This window comes from Sapajus apella, unplaced genomic scaffold, assembly GCF_009761245.1.
Source record: "Sapajus apella isolate SASKATOON/1434 unplaced genomic scaffold, GSC_monkey_1.0 scaffold1, whole genome shotgun sequence".
Lineage (NCBI taxonomy): Eukaryota > Metazoa > Chordata > Mammalia > Primates > Cebidae > Sapajus > Sapajus apella.
Genome location: NW_022436941.1, coordinates 18,307,480 through 18,332,818, shown reverse-complemented (window position 1 = coordinate 18,332,818; position 25,339 = coordinate 18,307,480). Strand labels below are relative to the sequence as shown.

Below are 25,339 nucleotides of genomic sequence, written 5' to 3'. Positions count from 1 at the left end.
TATGGCCAGGGGATGTTTCTTCAGTATTACATCTAGTGTTCTACTGATAATAAAATATTTTGTATATACTTTATTGTAAAGCCTCCTGAAACAGGGACATGAGAGTCTGGTTTTTAAATGTTTACTGAGTCTGTGCAACTCATAGAAGATGTTATTTTTTGGGTATGGCAATATGCCAGCAAGATCTAGCAGAAGGCAGTGGAAGAAAAGCCACTGGGCACCAGAAAGACACACATGTCCATCCCAGATTTGCTTTAGAATATCCTTGCCAAGGGGGCAAGTTGCTTAATGCCCTTCAGCCCCAGTTTTCTAATCTGTCAAACAAGGATACAAATGCCTGCCTTGTAGGATGGTTAAAAGATTTGGGATAATGGATATCAGGTGGCTGCAATTTGCTGTTTCTGAGTTAGGTGATAAGAATGAATTACACAGCAATTGGGTAGAAGAGACCAAGGCACTCGGTGGACCTATTCTGCCAGACTTCACAAACATCATGTTTGGAACCCTGCTGCTGCCATTGCAGTTTTCTTTTGCTCACAGAATGTAGTCCCTGCCAAGTTTAAACAAACTCCAAAGGATTACTGGTAGCTTGCAAAGTAAGATTTGGTCTTTTCATCAATGAAGAGTCTTGTGGGCAGTGATACAAACAAGGAGAAGCATTTCTCCTGCTCCATGAAAATATGATTTATACCTTTAATGAAAAAGTCAGGGGCTTGTGCAGGCACAACAGCTGTGATTTTATGAAGGGAAAATAATCCAGAATTCCATGTGGTGGGGCTGCTGCCACAAGGGGTCAGATCTGGATTATTGATGGAGGCTGGCATCATCCCACAGTGACACAAGCATGATTGGACATCACATCACATGAAATAACTGGCAATTTGGCAATCGTTTTAGGTGAGAAAAGCTCAAGCAAGAGCAAACCAGACCAACTCAACTAAAGGCTTCAGCGTCTTTGATCTGAGGCTGACTTACTGAATGCCTGGACCCGGAACAGAAGAAGGACTATGGTTATCTTTGAAGCTCACACTGGTTGCTGGTTGCCCACTCAACAGATGTGAGCAGTTTAGCTGTCACCATAAATCAAGGGCTCCCGACAATGTTATAAATAGGGATGGGTAAATATTTTGGATTCATTAGCCTCCAAGTATTCTTCAGATGTTTTGGGTTCAAATAAACAGAATACATCGTGCAGAACACATACCCTTCTTGATTTTTTAGGACCGTTTGTGATTTATGGAAAATAGAATCCATATGTTTCTGCTTCATTTACACTTAAACCATCAAAAGGTTGTGTGTTGTAAGAGCTATTTGATGTCCAAGATGCCTCTGCGCATGCTTTAAAAAAAATACAAGCAGCTTAAAAGTTTTGGTCCCTCAAAAAGACCAGAGAGAGCGAGAGAGACAAGGAGAAAGGGAGAGAGAGAGACAGAGCACCTAGGAACGCCTCTTTTGCCAAGATGAAATACGTTTGAACACTAGGAAGTTCAATTTAGGCTGAGACTACAAACCCATGAAATAAAAATGAGTTCAGAATTTGGGAAAAAATGAAGGCTCCACTCCAGCCAGTTTTAGAAGCAGCTTCGATGAATGCAGAAAAGCAGCTGGCACCTCGGCCACTGCACCAAGGAAGAGAGGGCCGTGAGTGCACCATTAGCTACAGCTAACAACGCTTACAAGCTCTGTTATTCTTGGGCCTCCTAAGAGTTGCTCCAGCCGGAATACAGACTCTGCCCTGCTTTAGCTCAGAAATATCCACTCTCGTGATGTTTTCCTGTGGTTGTTCTGCTGTAGGCCAGCACTTCCTGTCTCTTCTTCTGCCATCTGGCCCAAATAGCCAGCCACTGGACTGAATATTGGGTGTGTATTTGGGATGATGTTTATTTATTAGGCACTTTCTTTAGAGAAAGATCACATTAGGCTCACAATAGGGCCGATAAAACATGCAGTTTGTGTAAAGTGAAAAGTGTGATAACTAAGGGCTACAGGTTAGTAAAAGGCAACATGTAAAACAAAGTTTTCTTGTCCCCATCTCAATATTTACTAACTGATACAATGTCAGCTCTATGTTATTGTATGCATGTATTATTATTTTTATATGGGATCATAATTTTGGAAGCATCTAAATTAGAAATATATTATCTCATAAATTAGATATCTAGAATAGTTAGATTATATATGTAGGATCTAGATTAGATGCCTAGAATAGTTAGATTAGATATCTAGAATAGTTAGAATAGTAAGGATGTGAAACTTTACTATCTCTTGGGATCTCTCGCTTGTGTGGCCTGAAGAGTCACTTCAGCAGAATTAGGAGTCTTGTGAATTACCTCCATATCCCAATTACATTATCTGGGACAAGGGGGATGGTTTTGCAATATTAGAGGTCAAGTTTGTTGTTGTTGTTGTTGTTGTTTTGCTAACGCCTAAGGAACATTCAGTAAAATATTCCTTAATCTCACCACCCATACGTGACCACTGTTAATTTTGGGGCGTATATTCTTTGAGTTAATTGTGTGTTTGTGTGCACATGAGCACACACAAAGAATTTGATGAGATATACTATCTATTCTGTTTTGTAGCTTCTCTTTTTCATTTAGCAATATATTGTAAACTTTTTTCCTGGTCAATAAGCTGTTGCATCATAAGGTTTAATGCTTTCAGAGTATTTCATCATGGAATTTTACTACAATTATCTTACTATCTTACTATTAGTATATATATATATATATATACACTAATACTATATATATACTAATACTATATATATAGTATATACATATACAAATAATATATATATAGTATATATATACACACATACATATACTAATAGTATATATATATATATAGTATTTGTGTATATATATACTATATATATATATAGTATTAGTATATATATAGTATTAGCATATATATATATATACTAATAGTAAGATAGTAAGATTATATATATATGACAGGGAGTTTATTAAGACATACTGACTCACATGTCACATGATCACAAGGTGAAGTTCCACAATAGGCCATCTGTAAGCTGAAGAGTAGGGAAGTCAAAACCTCAAAAGTACGGGAGCCAACAGTCCAGCCTTCAGTCTGTGGCCAAAGGCCTCAAAGCCCCTGACAAACCACTGATGTAAGTTCCAGAGTCCAAAAGCTGAAGACGTGGAGTCCAACGTTCCACAGCAGGTAGGATCCAGCATGGGAGAAAGCTGAAGACCAGAAGACTCGGCAAGTCAAGTCCTTCTACCCTTTGCCTGCTTTATTCTGGCCATGCTGGCAGCTGATTAGATGGTGTCCACCCAGATTGAAGGTGGGTCTGCCTTTCCCAATCCATTTTCTCAAATGTTAATTTCCTTTGGCAACACCCTAACAGACATACCCAGGATCAATACTCTGCATCTTTCAGTCCAATCAACTTGATACTCAGTATTAGCTGTCACAGAATTTTTTAAAGTCTCTAGAAAAGATCAATAAGATAATCAGTAAATATTGTTTTCTTCCTTAAAAAATAAAAAGATGTGTTTCTATACCAAGATGAGCCTTGTGACTTAAATTTATCTGTCCCTGCTGGTTGTTCAGTCCATCGGTAAAGTTCCTGGAGTCAATTTAAAAGGAAGCTGAGAACCATACCTACTTTGCTCTCTATTTCCCATCAGTCACTAGAGAACTCAGTCCCGTCCCTTCTATTGACAGGTTGCCAGGATACATCCAGGCGACAAAGGCTGTGGTTCCTGTTACTCAGCAGCCTCACAAACACACCAACTCCTGCAAGAAGGGACGTGAATCTTGGAGCTCCTAGCTATTCTGTTCCTGTTTCCATCAGCCCCTTCCCTGAAAACTCAGAGGTGCTCAGCATGCCATGCTAAAAGCCAAAATAAAAAGGTAAAGAACAAATGTCGCAAGGTGAGGCTCTCACAGGGTGTGTACATTCTATGTTGTCTGGTAGGCCTTAAATCTCAAACCTTTCAACTAATAACACCTGACTCTCTTAGATTTTCTTGGTCTCTTCCATTGGCATCTCACCAGTATTCAGTAAATATTTCCTTGCTATAGAAAAGAAATCTAAATGATAATAATAATTAGTTCTTAAGTGAAAAATATCAAATACTACTAAACAAAACAATAAATATCATTTTACTTCTTTGGATGCTGGCAATGGTGAGTGAACGATGGATTAAATGTTCTGATACCTAAAAGATAATAAAACTGTATTTGAAAGAATGATTTTTAAAATAATTTTCTTCAAAGAAAAGTAGATAAAGTAGGGTTTTAACATTAATTCAGGACTATATGTTTATTGGACAGGTTACCCATGAAAGAAAAGGGGTGTTAAAGGCCATAATTGCTCAATTGGCTTGGCTGGCATTTTTTAATTATTTGAGATAAAATCTATCTGGAGCAAATCGTAACCAATGTTGAGTTCTTAAATTCAAGTTTCTAAAATCAGTGAGTTTAACAGGTATATACAACAATGTCACGGTCACCTCAGTCAGGGCCCAGGACATTTCTTTCACCCCAGCATGTTTCCTCACATCCTTTTCAGCCAATCTCTCCTCCATAGGTGGCCACTGTTTAGACTTCTATCCCTAAATAATAGTTGGCCATTCATTAACTTTATGTGAACAGAATGATACCTTATATATTATATTGTTGGACTGACATCTTTAGCTCAGCAGAATGTTTTTCAAACATTTCAATGTGGCTTTTTAAATCAGTAGTACAATTCTTTTCAAAGGTAAGTATAATTGCATTATATGCTTATTTTACATTTGTTTATCTATTGATTGGTATTTGGTTTGTTTCTAGTTTGGGCCTCTTACAGCTAAAGCAGCTATAAGTATTCTTGCACAAGTCACTTTTCTCCTAATTTTATTGTGTCTAATTTTTTACAGCTTTATTGAGGTATGATTGACAAAAATCGCATATATTTGGGGTGTATCATGAAATGTGTTGATATATGTAGACATTGTGAAATAATTACCATAATCAAGCTAATTAAAATGTTCATTATATCACATAGTTACCTTTTTTGGGTGTGGGGAGAATGTTTAGGATCTATCTTAGCACATTTTAGTTATTATTAAGTATAACAATTATTTATTATATTCATGATGCTGTATATTAGGTTTCCAGAATTTACTCATCTTATAGCTGAAGGTTTGTACACTTAGCCTGTCTTCCCTTTACCTCATCCCCCTCCCACGGTAACTACTATTGTGCTCAACAGGTAGGCATATGAAGATGCTTACCATCACTAATCATCAGGGAAATGCAAATAAAAATCACAATGAGATATTACCTTACATTTGTGAGAATGGCTGTTATCAAAAGACAAAAGATAACAAGTGTTGGCAGGAATGTGGAGAAAAGGGAATCCTTATACACTGTCAGTGGGAATGTAATTTAATACAGCCATTATGGAAAACAGTACAGAAGTTCCTCAAAAATTTAAAAATAGAACTACCATCTGATCTAGCAATCCCACTGCTGGGTAGATATCCAAAGAAAATGAAATTAGCATATTAAAGATATATCTGCACTCCCTTGTCCATTGCAGCTTTATTCACAACAGTCAAGATATGGGAACAAATTATCAATCAACAGATAAGTGGACGGAGAAAATGTGGTATAACATACAATAGAATATTACTGAACTTTAAAAGAGAAGAAAGTCCTGCTATTTTCAACAACATGGGCAGATCTTGAGGACATTAGATGAAGTGACATAAGCCAGATAAGGAAAGACAAACACTATATGATCTCACTTATATGTGGGAAAAGAAAAGAAGCCCGCTCAAGTCTTATTAGATGTATGTTTTTATTTATTCTGGATTCAGATCCAGGAGTGAAAATAATGGGTGACAGGGTGGATATTTGTAATAAGTATGGAATAATATATCACAATGGTCATAATTTGCAAATTCCTGGACTAATGGAGTACTTTTACATGAGCTTCTAGGAGATTTGTATCTTTTAAAAAAATTATCTATTCACACCTTTTGCCCATTTAAAATAGTTTTTTTTTTTCTTTTTAATGTTTTCTTTATTGATATATAACTCATATACAATAAAATGCACCCATTTTAAGGACACAATTTGATGAGTTTTTACAAATAATTACATCTATGGAACCTACAAAGATATAAATATAGAAAATGTCCATTAACCTTTATAGTCAATTTTCCATTCATGCACCTACCCACCAAGCAATCACTGATATGCTTTCTGTCACTAGAGATTAGCTTTGCCTATTCTAGGGTTTTATATAAATGGAATCATTCAGTATCTATACTTCTTTTGCATTTGAATTTTTCAGCAGCACAATTTTCAAAGTTATCCATGTAGTGTATATTAGTACTTTGTTCATTTGTATTGTGAAACAATATTCTATTTTATGAATATGCCATAATTTTGTATCCATTTATCTGTTGATGTATATTTATGTTATTTCCAGTTTTTTCCCACTATGAGTAAAGCTACTGTAAACATTTGTATATGACTTTGGTGGACATATACTTTCATTTTTCTTAGGTAATTATTTAAAATGTCAATACCATTGGGTAGGTTTATAAAGTTAAAATTTTAGACAATCCAATTTTTAAATATATGTGTCTTGCAAACATTTCTTCCCAAACTATATCTTGCCTTGTAATTTTCTTAATTTTTTTTAATGTGCGGAAGTTTATAATTAAAAGAAAGTGTGATTTGTCATATTTTGCTTTCATACTTAGTCCTTTTTGTTCTTTTTTGTTTTGTCTAGCACAAAATATTTGCACATATTAGGATCATAAATATTTTTCTCTTCTTAAAACCTTATCATGTTTGCTTTTATATTTAGTTCCATGATCCATCTTTAGTTAATTTTTGTGTATAGTGAAAGTAGGGAGTTGCCGGGCGCAGTGGCTCATGCCTGTAATCCGAGCATTTTGGGAGGCCAAGGCGGGGGGATCACGAGGTCAAGAGATCGAGACTATCCTGGCCAACATGGTGAAACCTTGTCTCTACTAAAAATACAAAAATTAGCTGGGTGTGGTGGCACGTGCCTGTGGTCCCAGCTACTCGGGAGGCTGAGGTGGAAGAATCGCTTGAACCCAGGAGGCGGAGGTTGCAGGTTGCAGTGCGCCGAGATCGCACCACTGCACTCCAGCCTGGCGACAGAGCAAGACTCTGTCTCAAAAAAAAAAAAAAAAAAGAAAAAAGAAGAAAGTAGGGAGTTAATGGTTATACCTACATGCATCCAGTTGTTTCACTCTCATTTGTTAAAAAGATTTTCCTCTCTCCATTGAATTGTCTTGGCATCTTCATCAAAAATGAATTGACCATTGACCATGTATGTAAATTGACCATATGTTTCTGGACTGTCTATCCTGTTACATGAATTTATTTGTCTATCCTTATTGGCATATTAATTTTAAGATGCCAATATATTATTTAAGAGGCCAATATATATATTATTTGAATACCTGAAGCAAGTATTCAAAATAAATATGAAATTTGAGTCCTTCCATGACTGCTTGCCAGTGAACCATACACAAGAATTATGATCAGGTTGGGCAGTCCTTCTTGCATGTTGCCCAAATGTTTCCTGAGGCAACAACCTGATTTTAAGTGATTCCGTAATAGGCAAAAGCCAAAAATATAGTTACAGTTATAAACTTAGTCAGAAATCATAATCCCAGTGAAAAAAAAAATATATTTTTTCAAGTGCATTGATAAAGAATGTAACTTGAACTTAATTTTTATTTATTAATTTATTCAATGGTTTATTGCGTGTCTACTATATTCCAGACACTATTCTAGACAGAAAAAAGCAGGAGGAGAATATTCATTTGTTCATAATTTCTGCAAGAAAACATTATTTATAACATCTACTCTGTTGTCTGTTTAACAATATATTTCTCACAATTACAGAGAAAAATCTATAACTGGTAAAATAAGTATCAGATTAAATGTCATCACATATTCTTACAAATTGACAGAAAATGATCAACATACAAATGTTAACTAAGAAAAAATATTTTCCAGCCTTTCCAAATCTTGTTGTCACTTCACCAATTTTTTTGGGTCAGCATGTAAACTATTATTTCTATCAGCTGCATTTTCCAGCTTATTTTATTTATTCATTGATTCATTGATTCATTCATTTCTTTGAGAAAGGGTCTTGCTCTGTCACCCAGACTGGAGTGCAGCAGCACAGTCACAGCTCACTGCAGCCTTGACCTCCTGGGCTCCAGTGATCCTCCTACCCCAGTCCTCCAAGTAGCTAGGACTACAGCCATACACCACCATGTCTGGCTATTATTTTTTATATTTGTAGAGATGAGATCCTACTATATTACCCAGGCTGATATTGAACTCCTGAGCTTAAGCAATCCTCCCACCCTGACTCTCAAAGTGCTGAGATGACAGGCGTGAGCCATAGCACCCAGCTCCAGCTTATTTTAGAATTTAAATCTTATCTATTATTTCAAAGAAAAATTTTTTTAAACAACTAGACCTTCATATGGTTGTTTCTTCTCTGGGTCTACATAATTCAGATCAATATGTAATACTATTTTAACTCAATTTTCCCAGACTATCTGGTGAATCATACATCTTCAGGATTATATGCAACTCTTGAAGTAAGTTGTAAATGGTGAAGAATGTGAACAATTCCAGAACACCCTTCCTGAGGGATCAGTGATGATTTCAGTGGCGTCTTACAAACATGGAGAAACAAATTCTAAATATCATAGTAGACAAATATAGTAATAGGAATATATTGTGTTGGAAGAAGCAGAGAGGAAGAATGTAAAGAGGCAAGTTGCTAACCAGTTAAAAGGAATGGCAAACTGCAAATAGAATGTCCAGAGTACAACACAGCCAAGCATTTGTTTGAAAGGAGACTCTAGTCGAAGCCTTATGGAGTTCTGTGCAGACAGCACTTAGTAGGATTCTGGTTGCATTGAGTGCTATAAGTACACATTGATTAATAACTTGATGTCTTAATGTTAAAATGAAATCTAATTTGAATGCTCTAATGGAAGCATTAGAAAACTTTCTTACCTTTGCCCAAATAGTAAATAGTAAGGCCTGGTAGGCCATACACTTTGCCATTGTGGGGCAAAAGCAGTCAAAGATAAACATAAATGAATAAACATGGCTGTGTTTTAATAAAACTTTATTTACAAAACAGCTGAACAATGGCCAGATGTATCTTGTGCGTCATAGTCTGTCAGCCCTTCTAATGATGAGATACCTTCCAAAAATAGTACGTTAATATTGAAAGGCCTGTAGTCTTGAAATGTTCTTCTTGCAATGGCAAGAGCATGTGGAAAGCCTCTTTCCAGTCCTTCTCCCAGTCTTCCCCAGAATGAGAGAGAGTTTGACTTGTCTGAGGAACTGAGAGGTGAGCATGGATGGAGCATGGTGCAGAAAGGGGAGAGCAAAAGGAGATAGGCAGAGACTGAGGGAGGTACCAGGTTACAAAGGGCGTTCAAGGTCAAGTGGTTGGATTTTATTCTGAGAGTAGTGCCACAACCATGGGGCAGCAGTTAGTCAGCAGAGGTTTAAGTTGTGATTGCAGCTTAAGAAGTTAAATGTGACTGCCCTGGAAAAGATAGATAAGGGCTGAGAGTGGAGGTGGCTCTTCCCCTACATGGTTGAAACAGCCCACAGATGATACCCATTCACCTGCCTGGCATTAGACTTATGAGTAAATAGTAAATAGTAAGGCCTGGTAGGCCATACACTTTGCCATTGTAGGGCAAAAGCAGTCAAAGATAAACATAAATGAATAAACATGGCTGTGTTTTAATAAAACTTTATTTACAAAACAGCTGAACAATGGCCAGATGTATCTTGTGCGTCATAGTCTGTCAGCCCTTCTAATGATGAGATACCTTCCAAAAATAGTACGTTATAATATCTTCTTGGAAAATGTAAGAAGATGATGGAATATGGCAAGATGTTTTCTTTCTGTCAAATTATTAATGTGCAATCATATAGGAAACAAAAACATGCTAAAAATTGTTGAGAGTGGCTGTTAGTGCCTTTCCCATTTTCTCCCATTGTCTATTTTTTTACCTTGCATTTCACATGCAAACGCACAATAAGAGGGGGAATCTACTTGAAGAGCTAAGGCAAAGGCAAACGTCCTCATGATCTTCCCAGCCTGGCTTCGCCACCAATGTGACTTGTCCCAAGTTCAAAGATATGGTTAAAAGGTTATTTTAGTAAAATTATTGTGAAATGAACAAAGAACAAAATAAAGAGTAGTGAGGACTGGAAATAGAAGAAAAAGGCAATTGGGCAAAGACTCAAATCTTGAGTTTCAGTTAGACTCTTAGCCAACAATTGTCCTTATTACTACCATATGACCTAGTTACAGTCCAGCATATCATCACCAAATAAGTGTCAGATGGACTGGCATTGTGGCATGGATTAATTACCAAATGACTTTATAACAATGATTATCAATACATCCTCTTGACCCGGAAGAAATGTGGAGAGGAATGTATAAGGTGTGTGATGTATGTGTGTGTGTATGTGTGTACTTGTTTGTTTATTCATGTGTGTGAACAATTGAAAGCAGAGTCCTCAGTGATATGATAATAAATATAACTGATAAAATTTTATTTTCTTGACAAGTATACATATCCATTGAAAGAATGGAAACATATATAAAGTTACATTATGGTATCATTTAAAAATTATAAATTTGTAATAAAAGTTAATATTTACATTCCTTGAATCAGTTCACGGCATTTTCACTCAAAAATACTGAATGATTGTGAAACATTAAAATCAGATAAATCTGGGATTGCTTTATCTGTTCAGTTACAAGTGAACCATCTTATATATGAAACATATATAAGAAACATATATAAGACATTTCAATCAACAAAAATTAAAACCACATTTTCCCCTTCAGTTAACCTGTTTCCAGTGTAAAACACCATGTCAAACAAAGTTTAATTATTTGAACTACTGGGGCATTTATGGGTGCTAAGCAGTTTCCAAGTAAAGTTTTCAACAGAGATTCCCAGAAGTAGCACAGGAATGCTGTTTTAGCTAAAATTACTTAAATGAACACTATCCATTCCTTGCCTATATGAAATAGGCTTCATTGTCATTCCCTAAAAATGTAATGATCTTTCATGTAACCACATTTATGTTATTTCAATTTCGTAACTGGAATTTTGCAATCAACTAAAAAGAATCAAGATTTGTGACCTAAAAAATTGTCATTATTTCATGATATTTACAGGACAAGTCCTAAATGTATGCATTTTCAAATACTGATTTCATAATGTCTTCATGTAGTTCAGCCTATTCTATGTATTTTTTCCGCATAATTATGGTACTATAAGATCCTAGTGTTTGAAACACTGGAAAAAAGGGAGCATGATGATGTGAACAAGTGAATGAAAACCAGCTTATAAATTAAATTGGGAAGAAAGAATAGTGACTGAACAAAAGTGAAATATTAAGAAATTGTTAATGCCTATTAAAAGGAAACAAGGGCCTGTCATCACATCTGCATGTTTCCACCCTGGGACTCACAGTAAACTCATTTCTGAAGATAGAGAGAAAAAAAACCTTTTATGGCAGCTTAGGAGTTATTTGCCATATTTGCATTTATTGGAGCAGTCTTTGTAGAGAGGACCTATAAGCACAAATGGTCAAGAAAGGTAAAGGAGAAGAGTAAAAAAAGAGGATATTCCTGATATCTTTTATTGGCGTCCCATGAACATAGGCAAATGGACCTATCTGAAAAGTTTACCTAGAAGCTGGGCTAACCACAAACCATCATGGAAAACCTTCACAGGTGAAGAGCTCTTCTAGATGCTGGAATTCGAAACCCTGGGTGCTATGGTTGAATGTTTGTCCCTTCTAAAATGCATGTTGAAATTTAATTCCAACCAAAATTCAGATGCTATCAACGTGATAAATTCTCATTAAAAACAGAAGTAGTGGATACTTATTAAACAGTTGATAAAATTACATAGAGCTTAATACACACACACAAGAATACAAATAAAACTGAGGATTCTGACTTAACTCCATAGATTGTATCAGCATCAATATCTTGGTTGAGGTATTATTATAGTATAATATCTACACTATAGTTCTGCAAAATGTTACCATTGAGAGAACTGGGCAAGTTTACAAGAGATCTCTGTATTATTTCTTTCAACCATGTGTGAATCTACAATTATCTCAGTAAGAGCTGCAATTAAAAATACAATTATAATGTCATCAAATCTAAAAAAATTAACTTTAATTATTAACATCTGAATGGCAGGATATATTTTAAAAGATCATAGTATGATAAAACAAAACAATGAAATATATCTAGGAAATTATAAACTGCAATTAAATCCAAACTACCATGTATGTCTTTCTTCATGAGGGAGCATGCAGGCAGGAAAAGAGTAAGGGACATCCCATCTTTGGATAGCTACATCATGTTAATGCTATCATTTGTCCTTGCTTGACCCTCTTCTACCTGTGGGGAATTTCCAAAACTGGCACCACAGGCAGCATCTCCAACGTTCTTGTGCTATTTTATGGTATATTCCAAATTTTATCTTTACTTTGCTCATGTTTATGTAAAGCATATGGAATAGGTATGAGCTGGATAAACAACAATGCCCATGACCTACCTACTGATGCCAAGGGGACATTTAATGGAGCCACACATAAATGTCATGGCACAGCAGGATGGGGAATCCATTTTAGGATAGGATTCCATATAGAAAATAACACCACAAAATGGAAATATGCTTTCAGCTTTTATTTCCATTTATTTATTTTTGAGACAGCATGTCACTCAGGCTGGAGTGCCATGGCACAATCTCAGCTCACTGAAGCCTCCAACTCTCGGGTTCAAGGTATTCTCATGCTTGAGCCACCGGAGTAGCTGGGATTACAGGTGTGTACCACTGTGCCTGGCTAAGTTTTTGCATATATGAGGTTTCACCATGTTGGTCAGGCTAGTCTTGAACTCCTGACCTCAAGTGATCCTCCCGCCTTGGCCTCCCAAAGTGCTGGGATTACAGGCGTGAAACATCACAGCAAGATCATCTTTCTTTTGGGGGCAATAGGAGAGAATCTGTTTCCTTGGTCTTCCTGGCTTCAAGAAGTACCTGCATTTTTTGGCTCTTAGACCCCTCCTTTGGAACAACTAATTGAGGCCCTTTCACACTTCAAATTTCTCCTATTGCTATCTCTTTCCCACTGGGGAAGAAGTTCTCCACATTTGATGACTCATGAGATTAAGCTGGGCACATCACTTCTAATACTCCTTTCTCCAGAATAAAATGAAGTTAAAATATAAGCCACATTTTTCTAGTAGTGAGCTGGAATTGTTGGCATTGCCTTTATCTCTCCAGCCAAATGGAAAATCCAGAGGACATTAGCAGTGGTGACAACGATGGGGTGCTGTATCCTTCACTCTCTTTCTAATGGCATCTTGTCCTTATTGGATATTCTTGTTGGGCTGTCCTAAACTTAAAGCTCAGACAGACAGTGGAAACAATGAAACAAAATGAAATAGAAGAAGATGGGGGAAAAGAGCCTGTTGAAAACACAAGAAAGATAAGAAACATCAGCATCCACAAAGTTGATTTTAAATTAGACTCTTCCCATCAAATATCCTAATATTTCCAATCTTATGTGTGACAAAATATACACATGATCTTTTTGTTTACTAAAGGCAAACAGAACAAGACAGTTGAGAGTTATTGGGCATGGGGTGGAAGGAGGCTTTCAATAAATGTTGAACCACAAAAAATTTAAATGATAAGCTGAAAAGGTTTTTAAATGAACCATCACCACGTAGCATGTTTTGTTTGGTTTGGATCTGGGGAAACAAAGAATGAACAAGTTCTCCCTAGACAACAGGAGACTCATTCTGGTGGTTTTCTCCAGCAGCGGATATCTCACACAAGCTTTCCTGAGAAATGAGAATTTGTAGGGCTGAGGATTCTGAATCATCAGTGAGCTCTAATCATGTGGCCAATGAAAGAGTGCCTTGTTGCCAAGATCAGCGATGTCAAATGGTATGACAATAGTATTTTGATGACTTATTCATATAGAAGGATAAGAGGTGTGAGGAGAACAGTAACAAAAAGTCCATGTTCAGAAACAGCTTTCAGCCTGTGGGCACATACAAACTACCAGGTCTCCAGAGTCACTACCAGGGAAGTCATGGCAAGGATATCAGAAAATAGAGGCGCATTCATTCGTGCAGACAGGAGAAGCCCAGCCTGCCTTTTGGACTCTGCTGTTTTTGACTTCCTTCCCAGGCATTTTCCTCAGAAACAGCTTTGGGTGGAGACCACATTATTAACAAAGGGTGTTGAGGTGTTGATGTCTGTAACGCATGGTATTGATAATCAGTTTAAGTGTTAGCCAGGCTCCAGGAGGCACTGACCTCCTGGAGGTGGATAGAACTAAGGCACAACTTTGATACTGTTGTAAGGTAAGTGGGTGATATGTTAGAAAGGTTCCTTCAGGATTCAGTGAGCCCATCTCTCTTATGCCAATTTATGCTGGCCAAGCAGCTCCCTTCATGTGCAACTGTATTCTTCAATGTGTTTGTTTCCACCTGGACACACTAAATTTAGTGATGACACTTCTGATACTAAAACACTGTGTCTCAGACGCCTGTGCAGAAAGTGTCGCACTTAGTTCAACTAAATCAATAGTATAAAGACAGTGGGAACTCTGTGCAAGCATATCATATAGTGGGGGCTGGCAAACACATGCATCTATTTGCAACTCTTTTAAAATGTAGATACTAAAATATGGTTATCTGTGGGTTTCTTCCACCCAATTTTTTAAAATAATAATATATCAGTTTTAGACACTTGATGGCTGTATATCTCATTCTAGGTTGAGAAGGGGCTGCTGTACTGTTCTTATACATTTTCAGTTGAAACTAATTTATAGGTACTTCTCGACAAAATGGACAGCTTGGCAGAAAGAAAAAGTGTACCAAATCCTATAATCCCCATGAGGAAGAATAATTATCTTATAAAGTTATTTCCAGAGCAAATCTTTACAATCCACCTATGGTCTATATTGCTGATAGCTTATTTATGGTTATTTTAATGGGCTGATTCTTTCTTTAAATGAATAATATAAGACATTTGACAGTCCTCATCTGGGGAGTCATTTAATTGCAAAGAAAAGTCCATTGGCTTAAATAGAAGAGTAGCTCTTAAGATATCAACCAATAAATAAATAATTATTGGAATGCCTCCAAAAAGTTTAGATGATTCACTAAACACAATTTTGTCTGTGTTTCCCTGTTTTCTTTTTATTTCTTCTATAATCCCCCCTGTAGCTGTTCCAAACACTGGCTGCTCTATTTCGTCTCTGAAGTTAGGTGTGTATCATCTTCTCTAACCCTTCCACAGCTTACAGCAATTCCTTCTTAAGTCACTGATTTCTGTCTTTTCTTCTTGGATTTTACCCTCCCTCCTAGACCCAAGCATTTCAGGCCTAATCTACTTTCATTAGGAAGATTCCTTTCCAAATATTCTAAACATTTACTCATAAATATGTTGTGTTTATAACAATTGTATCCTATAAAAAAGACTTCAGTTGGATTCTCAATTCCTTGCAGTGATTTTCCATAGTTAATTAAGAAGAAAAATGTCCCCACAGGACACTTTCAAGCAAGAGTCACAAAGGCTGAAGTGTGAACTATAAATTAGTGAATCAGGCTAGTGAGCAGCTTTGGAAGAGTAAAGGCTGGCTCTCTGAGCCACAGGTACAGCTATTACTCAGCATCAGCTTAGGTTGGATATTGTCACACAGGAATGTGGGCTCTGTTTGGTCAGCTCTTGTACTTTTCAAGAAAAACCAAAAATCCTTATTTTATGTAACATCTCCCCATTTAAAAATAATGGGGACTAAGTCAAGCAGCTTTGACTTTGTGCAGGCTAAAAGGAACTTACCTATGGGCCAGATGTGCCGATGAGCCAATGCTTAAAAATCTTGAAAAAGACATGTTGTTATAGAGCCACTCTGTTGGAATAAAATTATCTGTGAGAAAATATAGCATGTGAAATTCCTTTGAAGACTTGTTATTTGACAGCCTGACTCTTCCACTTTTTTCTTTTTTGGCCTATCCTTTGGATTTCTATATATTATAGGCCTCTAATGTGATTATACTGATGGTTTGTATAACCAGTGTTCCACCACAGCAAATGTCAATATTACAATTATACGATCATACCTGTGTGGCATTCATGACTCTTGGGTACTCTGTGATTTGGATACTCAATATAGAGTGAAAATTACAGGCCTGATCTAACAATAGTTTTCATAGGGTGATATTATAAGCCTTAACACCATAAAATGCCTTTGCAGAGGGCTCTAGTTAGAAGCACAAAAAGTGCATTTCTCCCATTTTTTTCATAGATTTTCTAACATCATAGACTATTATGTTCATACCTGACAATTAGATTGAATGAAAGTGAAATAACTTATTTCTTGGCTTAAAATTATTCACAGTGAAGGGGAGACAAAGAAAAGGAAATTTTTCATTATTTATAATCAGTCTAGAAATGCCAATATTTTCTCAAAGCCATGACTCAGGCTAAATGGCTTTTGTGAAAATGGTTTCCACTTTTTACCTTTCAAATGCTGCTCCTATATTTCTTAAGCCATACTGTCTGTAGGTCCCTGCTGCTCTCACATGACCTTTCCTACTTACATCAGATTGGCGAAGGTCTGCAGATGCCACTGGACCAGATGCGGCCTAGAAGAGAGTGTGCTGCACCAGAGTGAGCCAGATCAGCTGCCCAGCTGCTCTTGACACTCCTGGTCGTCCCTGGTCTGTGCGTAGGGCCACTTTGCCATGGCTCCCTCTGTGGCAGTGATGGCCTTGTGGCTGAGGGGTCAGCAGGCGAAGCGTGTCATATAAACTTTAGCAAAATACAAGCATACTTAAAACAGCAGGTTTCCCTTATGAATTTGTTCAGTTACTGGAATATGGAAGAACAATACTTTCTAGCTTTTAAAGCATGGCGATAGTGTAAAAATTACAAAAATGTATTTTCAGTGGTCTGAATGAGTTGAGGATTAAATGTTCAGATAAGTGTCTTATTTTGTAAGATGCTATGAATTAATTTGCAGTTATATTTATTGTAATATTTAAGTAGTATGCAGCCTGAATATCACAGATTATTATTACTTGTATTTTGAGGGTTGTTACATCCATTTGAATTATTAAAAGTTTAGAAATGTAGAAGAGGCACCCCATGGAGTTAAAAACCAGATCTCCAAGGAGAAGGTGCAGACTGGCTGGTGATTGCATCTGGTGGGGAAGGGTCAGTTCGCCTGGTTTTACAAACTTGGGTGGATTCAGCTGCTGCTACTGAAAAGAACTGCTGCTGCAGGAGCAGAGAAGTGTTGCTGGAATAAGGCTCACAGCGACCACATGCACACAGGAAGGCTTTAAAAGGATTAAATGCCCTCTTGCTCCCCAATTCTTGCATTCTTCTTCCATTATTCCTGTTGGCAGAGCATAACACAGAGCCAGCTTGGAAAGCAGAAATGGCAGTGCAGAGTCCCAGTACCTGTGTCATAAAGCTAAATATAGAAAAGAAGTTTGGAAATATAGAGACAATAAGTTAATAACTGGCAAAATATTGCTAACTTCTAGCTCTTTAAGAAGCTTGGCCGGGCGCAGTGGCTCAAGCCTGTAATCCCAGCACTTTGGGAGGCCGAGGTGGGTGGATCACGAGGTCAAGAGATCGAGACCATCCTGGTCAACATGGTGAAACCCCGTCTCTACTAAAAATACAAAAAATTAGCTGGGCATGGTGGTGTGTGCCTGTAATCCCAGCTACTCAGGAGGCTGAGGCAGGAGAATTGCCCGAACCCAGGAGGCGGAGGTTGCCGTGAGCCGAGATGGCGCCATTGCACTCCAGCCTGGGTAACATGAGTGAAACTCCGTCTCAAAAAAAAAAAAAAGAAGCTCGTGGGAAAAGTTGGCTGTTGTTTTTTTATTAAAAATAGTCATTAAATTTTTTTCTTAAAAAAAAATCTCCAAGAAAGGAAGTGTGAATCAATTTCATACGAAAAACTGATACGGTATTTATCGTATCAATTTTTTTAATTTCTGATTTTTAAGAAAAAGTGTATATTTAATAAGTCAATTTTGCACCCAAACCTCTACTCCCTCAAAAAAAAATTCCTTCATCAAAAAATCCTGAATTTTGAAATAATATTATTAGGATTAAGTAGCGCTAATAATCACTATTAAAATACAGATATCTCTCAATTAGTATTAGGTTTCCATGTGAATAACAAACTCTTAAAAATAGCTAAAATAAAAATAAAAATTTACTTTTCTTATGTAAATAAGTCCAAGGAAGGCACTCCAGGTCTTCAATGGTGGTTCCAGCATTATCAGGGACCCAAGTCCACCCAGGTCTCTGCTCTGTCCTATCAAGGGTTACATAAATGAAATCTGTTCTCATCTGGCTGCCAGAGCGCTAGTCCTTTCCATCAGTAAGAAGGAAAGGAAGAGAAGCAGTTGTGCTCTTCTTCCTTTTCAAGAATTGTTCTTACAAGTTCCAGACACAATATTTTCACTAACTGCAAAGGAGCTTGTAGATGTGCACAGCTGAAAGCTGGGGTCTATTAATTGAGGGAGTTGAGTGGAATGGCTATTGCTAAGGAACTAAGTGTCTCTGTCAGACACTGGAAGGGATATTACTTGATCAGTTATAAGCTTTGGTGTGAATGAGTCCATCAGCTCCTTTTTGAAAGCAAGATTTCATAGGTAAGAAGGATTGGTGAGCCCACAGGGATACTAGGCTAGAGAGTGGAGGCTGCTGAATGGGGCAGATAAAGAATATTGAAGATGAATCTCCTCTAATTTAGAATCTTGCTCAGAGCCACCATCAGCCCCAACTCCATCTTTCTTATTTATATTTTTGTCCATTTAAAGAATTTGAATTCAATACTAATAGAGAAGGGGTCATGTCATGTATCAATTATATTTCTTTTGTTTCAAAGGACTACATGATCTTTTAAAAGATACGATCACACTTTTCATTGTGTTCTATTTCCTCTCTTTTAAAGAGACACCTTCTAATGCCAAGATGGTTTTTGGATTTCCATGGTTATTACATTCATCTTCATGTGTTTGTCTCTCCCTTCCCATGAACCCTGAAGAAAATAGAAAAATGGCATCATGTTGATAAAAAGTGATGTCTTCCAAAACATTCTTTAAATGTCCTATGTGCAGATATGGTCAAAACGAATAATTCAGGCCAACTGAGTGAACATTTCCCCAGAGACGCTTGAGGTAAAACTGGCTGGCTTTGCAAAGTGGTTCTCTTTATAACCTAGCAACACTGCTTGATGACGTTTTGGGTGACAGGTCAATTTCTTAGATGATTTAAGTATATGCATTTAGTGTTTCCCAGCACTTTTGCTTTTAGAGCTAACTTATAAAGAGAGAGCAACAAACACTGCTGTGCCATGGCATGTGGCCTTTGCACAGTCACCGGCAGAAACATGATGCATTTCTCCACAAGACACCTCCATTCCCAAAAATGTCACTGGCTTCCAGCTACCTCATCTTCCATATTTTGTTACTTTTACTGACAATAAGAGAAAAATTTCAGGAAAACATTGGAGGAGGAAAGGGATGGTAGAAAAAAGTTGAAGATTGAAATGGACATTTTGTAATGTTTCATCGTGTTTGCTGCAGAGAAAATGTTTGCAGTGCACAAATGTTTCTGTACAGTAAGCTCTATCCCTAATCAAAATGGCGACAAGGCTTCAAACTGAGCACCACCTGGCCTCTTGGGGAAGCCTTCACTTTTACTCTGTGCCCATGATAAAGACAGACAAAACATATCATTCATTGCTGATCTGCCCCATTTTCACAACTGGTCCCTACCTCTACTGGTTATGTAGATTTTTCTGAAGATATTGGAGAAATTAAGAAAAGAATCAGCACAGCACATCACTCAGCAAAAACTACATCTAGAACACAAATGTATATGGCAAAATAAAGTGATTCTTAATGCAGAAACAGAAAACGAAATACCACATGTTCTCACTTATAAGTGGGAGGTAACTGTCAAATACACGTGGGCATAAAGATGAGAACAACAGACACGGGGCAATGCAAGCAGAGGAAGGGCTGAGAAACTACCTATTAGGTACTATGCTTACTGCCTGGGAGATGGACTCATGTGTACTCCAAACCTCAGCACTATGCAATATGCCCATAGACCAAATCTGCATGTGTACTGCTGAACCTGTTAAAAAAAAATGGCCCATCACTCAACATTAAAAACATTGTGTTCAGTAGTCCCAGCCTCCCTCTTCTGTTTATTCCCTCTCAGAGGTTTCTCCTCTGTGTCTTATCTGCCCTCCTCCCTCTTGCCCCTTCCTTCTCCGAAAAGGAAGCATAACAGCTGGTGAGAGTTGAGTTACCATCCCCTGAGTCATATGGATAGTACATTAAACAGAGATAAAACTAAAGGGAAGAAGCTCTGCTGGAGGAATTTAGGCAGAATGAATAATGGAAAGAGCCACGTATTGGAGCCAAAGAGAGCTGGAATTGATTCACAGTTCTGTCATTTAGAAACTGACAGCCTTGGGCAAATCACTTATCTTTCCTGAGTTGGTTTCTTTACTTACAAAATTGAAATAATAATACCTGCTTCATAATGATTTGAGAATTAACTAAAATTATGTTTACAAAAAATCATTGCAATATTTTGCACATAATCGGCATTCAATAAATATTACTTCTCTTACCTTATAAAAAGGGAGATGGAGGGGTTGTTGGGGAAAGTCATGGGGATTTCTCAGTATTCTAATCTGCTGGGAATAGGAGTGTGTGGGTGTGTGTGTGTGTGACAGAGAGAGAGAGAGAGAGAGAGAGAGATTGAGAGAAAGAGTGACAGAGCCAGAGAAAATTTAGGGGAAGGAGATTTATTTGATTGCATTGATTTTTTAAATCTCTCTTCTTAAGTCATACTAGTGTCTGCAATTTCCTGGTATCAAGGAAAATGATAAACTAAAATTCCTTGGTGAACAGAGCCAATGAAGCAGAGTGGTTTGTGGAAATAACCCGTGGGCTGGTTTAAAAACCTAATGAAATAATTTTACCCTATTTCTATGTTCCATAGATCTACTTTCTCTTTTAGATGGTACTGATCAAGTGATAAATTTCTCCATTTTATTTTTTGTGCTGGCCACTCTGGGGCCAACACATACTTTTGCCACATCTGTTAATATTACTGTCTTGGAATCTATCAAAATGAAGAATAACTTCCTTCTCCATGCCAGACCTGATTTGATACTCTTAAAGGCAAGGATTCAGACCTTTCTTGGCACCAAAATACAGGAGCTGGGAAGAGATCTCACAGCTCTTTTTGTTCCTTATCGAAACGAATGCCCAGGGTTTCCATATTACCAGGCTGCTGGTCTTGCACTGCCTGAACTGGAGTGTTTGCCACGATGTGCAGGAGCCAGCTTCACACCAGGGGCTGCTTCTTCTGTGGTTAAGAATGGATGCTTTAGAGGTTATCACCCTGATCTGGGTCATCCTTCAGGAAATGAATAAGGTCATTAGGCTTTTTAACATCATCCTTTTGGGGAGCCAGATTATAAACTCCTGGTAAAATTTACTCATGACTTTTCCCAATATAAAAATGTAGGCTTCTTCCCATAAATGGATTTCTAACCAGCCACTTCTTCTGGTTTGGGGAATCCAGTGCCTTTGTTTTATATTTTAAAAAAATATATAGAAGTCATACATATATAAAACAAGAAAGTAGGTATAATATTAAAAAAAAAAAAAAAAAAAAGAGCCCTAAGAAGCATCTGTGTATCATCATCCCATGAAAGATCTGCAGATATCCCACCAGAATGGGTGCTGGCCTAGGCTGTACTTTTTGCTGGAGAATTATAGCTACACATAATTAATACCCTATGCCAATAATAAACAAAAGTGAATACATGATGTGTTACAAGACTTTTCTGTCCTTCTGAGGGCTATCCTGATAATCCTTATAAGAGTCATTCTTGAATTACTTCTTCTGCAAGAGTTCTTAACTTCAGGTCTATGGACACTCAAGAAGTCTGTGACAAGACTTTATCTCAATTAAAACGTATATAACGACTAGAAATATTTGACAAATTACTTCAGCAAAACTGATTTCACCCATGATAGCAACCATTTTTATTTTTTGCTTACCAAAATATTATTCTGAGACGTGCATAGGCCTCACAGAATTGTCAAAGGAATCCATGTCACTAACAAGTTAAGAATCTCTGATGTAGTGGAAGTTTTTGTGGGGCCCAGGGGGTCTTTTTGTATGACCTGCTGATTTCATTAATTTTCACAGTTCGCAGTTTTCTCTTCTATGGTCTCACAACACTGGTCTCAACCTCTGTTGGTTTGTGTCATCTGTATCTATGATGTGCTGTAATTGTCAAGTTAACTTTTTGGGCAGAATGCTATTTTTTTAATTTTCTTTATTTTTTTGAGATGGAGTCTTGCTCTGTCACCCAGGCTAGAGTGCAGTGGTTCGATCTCGGCTCACTACAACTTCTGCCTCCTGGGGTCCAGCGATTCTCCTGCGTCAGCCTCCTGAGTAGCTGGGATTACAGGCGTGCATCACCACGCCCAGATAATTTTTGTATTTTTAGTAGAGGCAGAGTTTCACCATGTTGGTCAGGCTGTTCTTGAACTCCTGACCTTGCACTCTGCCTGCCTCAGCCTCCCAAAGTGCTGGAATTACAGGTGTGAGCCACTGCGCCTGGCCCGGGCAGAGCACTATTTCCAACACAGTGATAATGCAATTGATGATGGAAGATTTCTTCAGGTTTATTTCAGTTTACTGACCAAATCCCATATGCTGGTTACTATGCTAGTCAAAAAGTATACAAGGTCAATATTTAAAACAAGCAAAAAAACACAAAAAATACTCATTGCCCTTTATCAGTTTACAATCCAAATGTGTGTGTGTGTGTGTGTGTGTGTGTGTGTGCGCGCGCGCGTGTGTGTGTGTGTGTGTGTACATAATAACTTCTTATGTCTCTCACCCCCCTCCACAGATCTTGGAGACATCTCAGGTTTAATGAGGACTTTCCAGCATTCCACACTGCTGCCCTGCAATGAAGCTCTGAGTCATGGTCTGTGGGAATAAGGTACTGGCAACAGTGTGAACCCCAGGACAACCAACCTCACTAACCTCCACTCTAAGCAGAAGCCCAAAGTGAGTCTGGCCTGAAATCAGAGCAAGCACTGCAGAAAGGCATCTTTGCTAATGGAAAGAAGAAAGAAGAAAATAATTTCCAATAAGTTACAACAAACTTTCCACCTTTCTAAAGAACCCACCTTCCTTATCAACCAAGCTGGGCTTCTCTCTAGCGACTCTTATTCTAGCCTTTCACCAGAAACAGAGAGAGTTAATCCTGGTGAAAAGATAAAGACAGACACTCAGAAAAAGAGACCTGGAACTGTGATACTATCAAAACCATCAAGTAGAAGAAGTATGTCGGAAAGCCAGCTTAGCCCCCCTGTGATCCCTGCTCGCAGGCCTGGATTGCGGGTATGCTATATCTGTGGTCGAGAATTTGGGTCCCAGTCAATTGCCATTCATGAACCCCAGTGCTTACAGAAGTGGCATATTGAAAATAGCAAGTTGCCCAAGCACTTGAGGAGGCCAGAACCCTCCAAACCACAGTCTCTCGGTGGCAGTGGGTCGTCCAGTCTTCAGGCAATGAATGAGGCTGCATTTCAGAGTGCCCAGGCTCAGCTGCTGCCCTGTGAATCCTGTGGCCACACATTCTTACCAGATCATCTTCTTGTTCATCAGAGAAGCTGCAAGTCAAAGGGTGAGGGTCCCGGAGCACCACACTCTAATAGTTCTGATCACCTTACTGGCCTCAGGAAAGCTCCTGGTGGAACCCCAGCCCAACCAAGGGCTGTTATCTGCTACATTTGTGGTAGGGAATTTGGCACCCTATCCCTTCCTATTCATGAGCCCAAATGCCTGGAAAAGTGGAAAATGGAAAATGACCGGCTTCCCATGGAGCTCCAGCGGCCACTCCCACAGAAGCCTCAGCCCCTTCTGACTGTGCAGTCCAGCCACATGCAACCAAGTCAAGCTCATCTTGTGCCCTGCCCAAACTGTAGCCTAACGTTTGCGTCAGACTGCCTTCTGGTACACCAGAGAAGTTGTAAAACTCAACCTCATGGGCCAAAAGATCAAAATTTGACCTTAGGGAGTAAAGGAGGCCTAAAAGGGTCCACTAATTCCAAGCAGCAGAGGAACATGGCAGGACCAATGTAACTGATAAGATCATTCAGGCCACATAAGATGCATTAGGTGAACCCGGTGGCGCCCTCTGCCTGTAGGGGAATGAGAGAAAACTATCCCCAGAATCAGCCACCTCAGCCCCCAGCATTGTTTCTACCAATGCCTTATGTCAGCCTCAATGCAGCCTGTTCAAGTTAACTCCCTGTTGGACTCCAGGGCCTGTATCTCTCTTGGCTAAATAGGTACAAGAACATCCTTGCCTGATGGGTTCATATTCCTCTTCAATTCTGCTGTCTAAAAGAAGGAGAAAACGAACTACTTTCTTCCCTGATCCCTGATACAAATAATCCCTGGGAGAGACTGTAATTTGAAAATGAGTCATTAATGCTGTGTCTACATTACAGAGATATAATATAATTCCCTTCCAACAGCCAATATTTATTGCCGGTTTATTTTAGTCATCTACCTTAGGAATTCATTTTTGGCAATGCTGGGTTATGCTTAGTTTATCTTACTAAAATAGAATCTATGTCAAAAACCCCAAATGACTTTAGCAACAATTAAACACTGAAGCACTCCCAAAAATACACATGCTCTGTAAATACAGCATATTTTTTTTCTTTTGACATTTATATGGCTGTAGTAAGTAGGAAATTAACCCCAGTGTAGACACTGAAGCAACTAGATTATGTTCTGGGAGGTGCTTAGTTCCTGCTGCTTCTCTGTGTCTTGTGTTCAGGCTGAATATAGGGCCCTGACCCCCAACTTGGGCCATTCTTAATAAGCATGACCCAAGAATCCCCAGCTTGAATGGCAAAGAGTTTTTAGGGTTTTATCTAAAGTTTCACCGTAGACAAGGATTGGAGAGAGATGCTTACAAGAGTGGCTACCTGCAAGACAGGGCCTGGTCCAGGTTCTTTGTCCCGCCATTAAACCAGATAGTGGATGTACTGTCTTGTGTCTGTCTTAGAGAATATTAAATCATGAGAAACAGGAAGTGGTAAAAGTCTTTTTTCCATGGCTTGCTACTTAAAAGCCCA

General features: G+C 38.1%; 1 protein-coding gene across 1 annotated transcript; it reads left to right on the top strand.

Moving 5' to 3' along the window:
• The first annotated feature begins 3,699 nt into the window (after window positions 1–3,699).
• LOC116544184 (zinc finger protein 474-like) lies at window positions 3,700–24,876 on the top strand. Its single transcript, XM_032270387.1, has 2 exons — window positions 3,700–3,882; window positions 23,092–24,876. Exon 2 carries the CDS (start codon window positions 23,304–23,306, stop codon window positions 24,330–24,332), a length of 1,029 nt encoding a protein of 342 aa, XP_032126278.1. The 5' UTR covers window positions 3,700–3,882; window positions 23,092–23,303; the 3' UTR covers window positions 24,333–24,876.
• The last annotated feature ends 463 nt before the right edge of the window (window positions 24,877–25,339 follow it).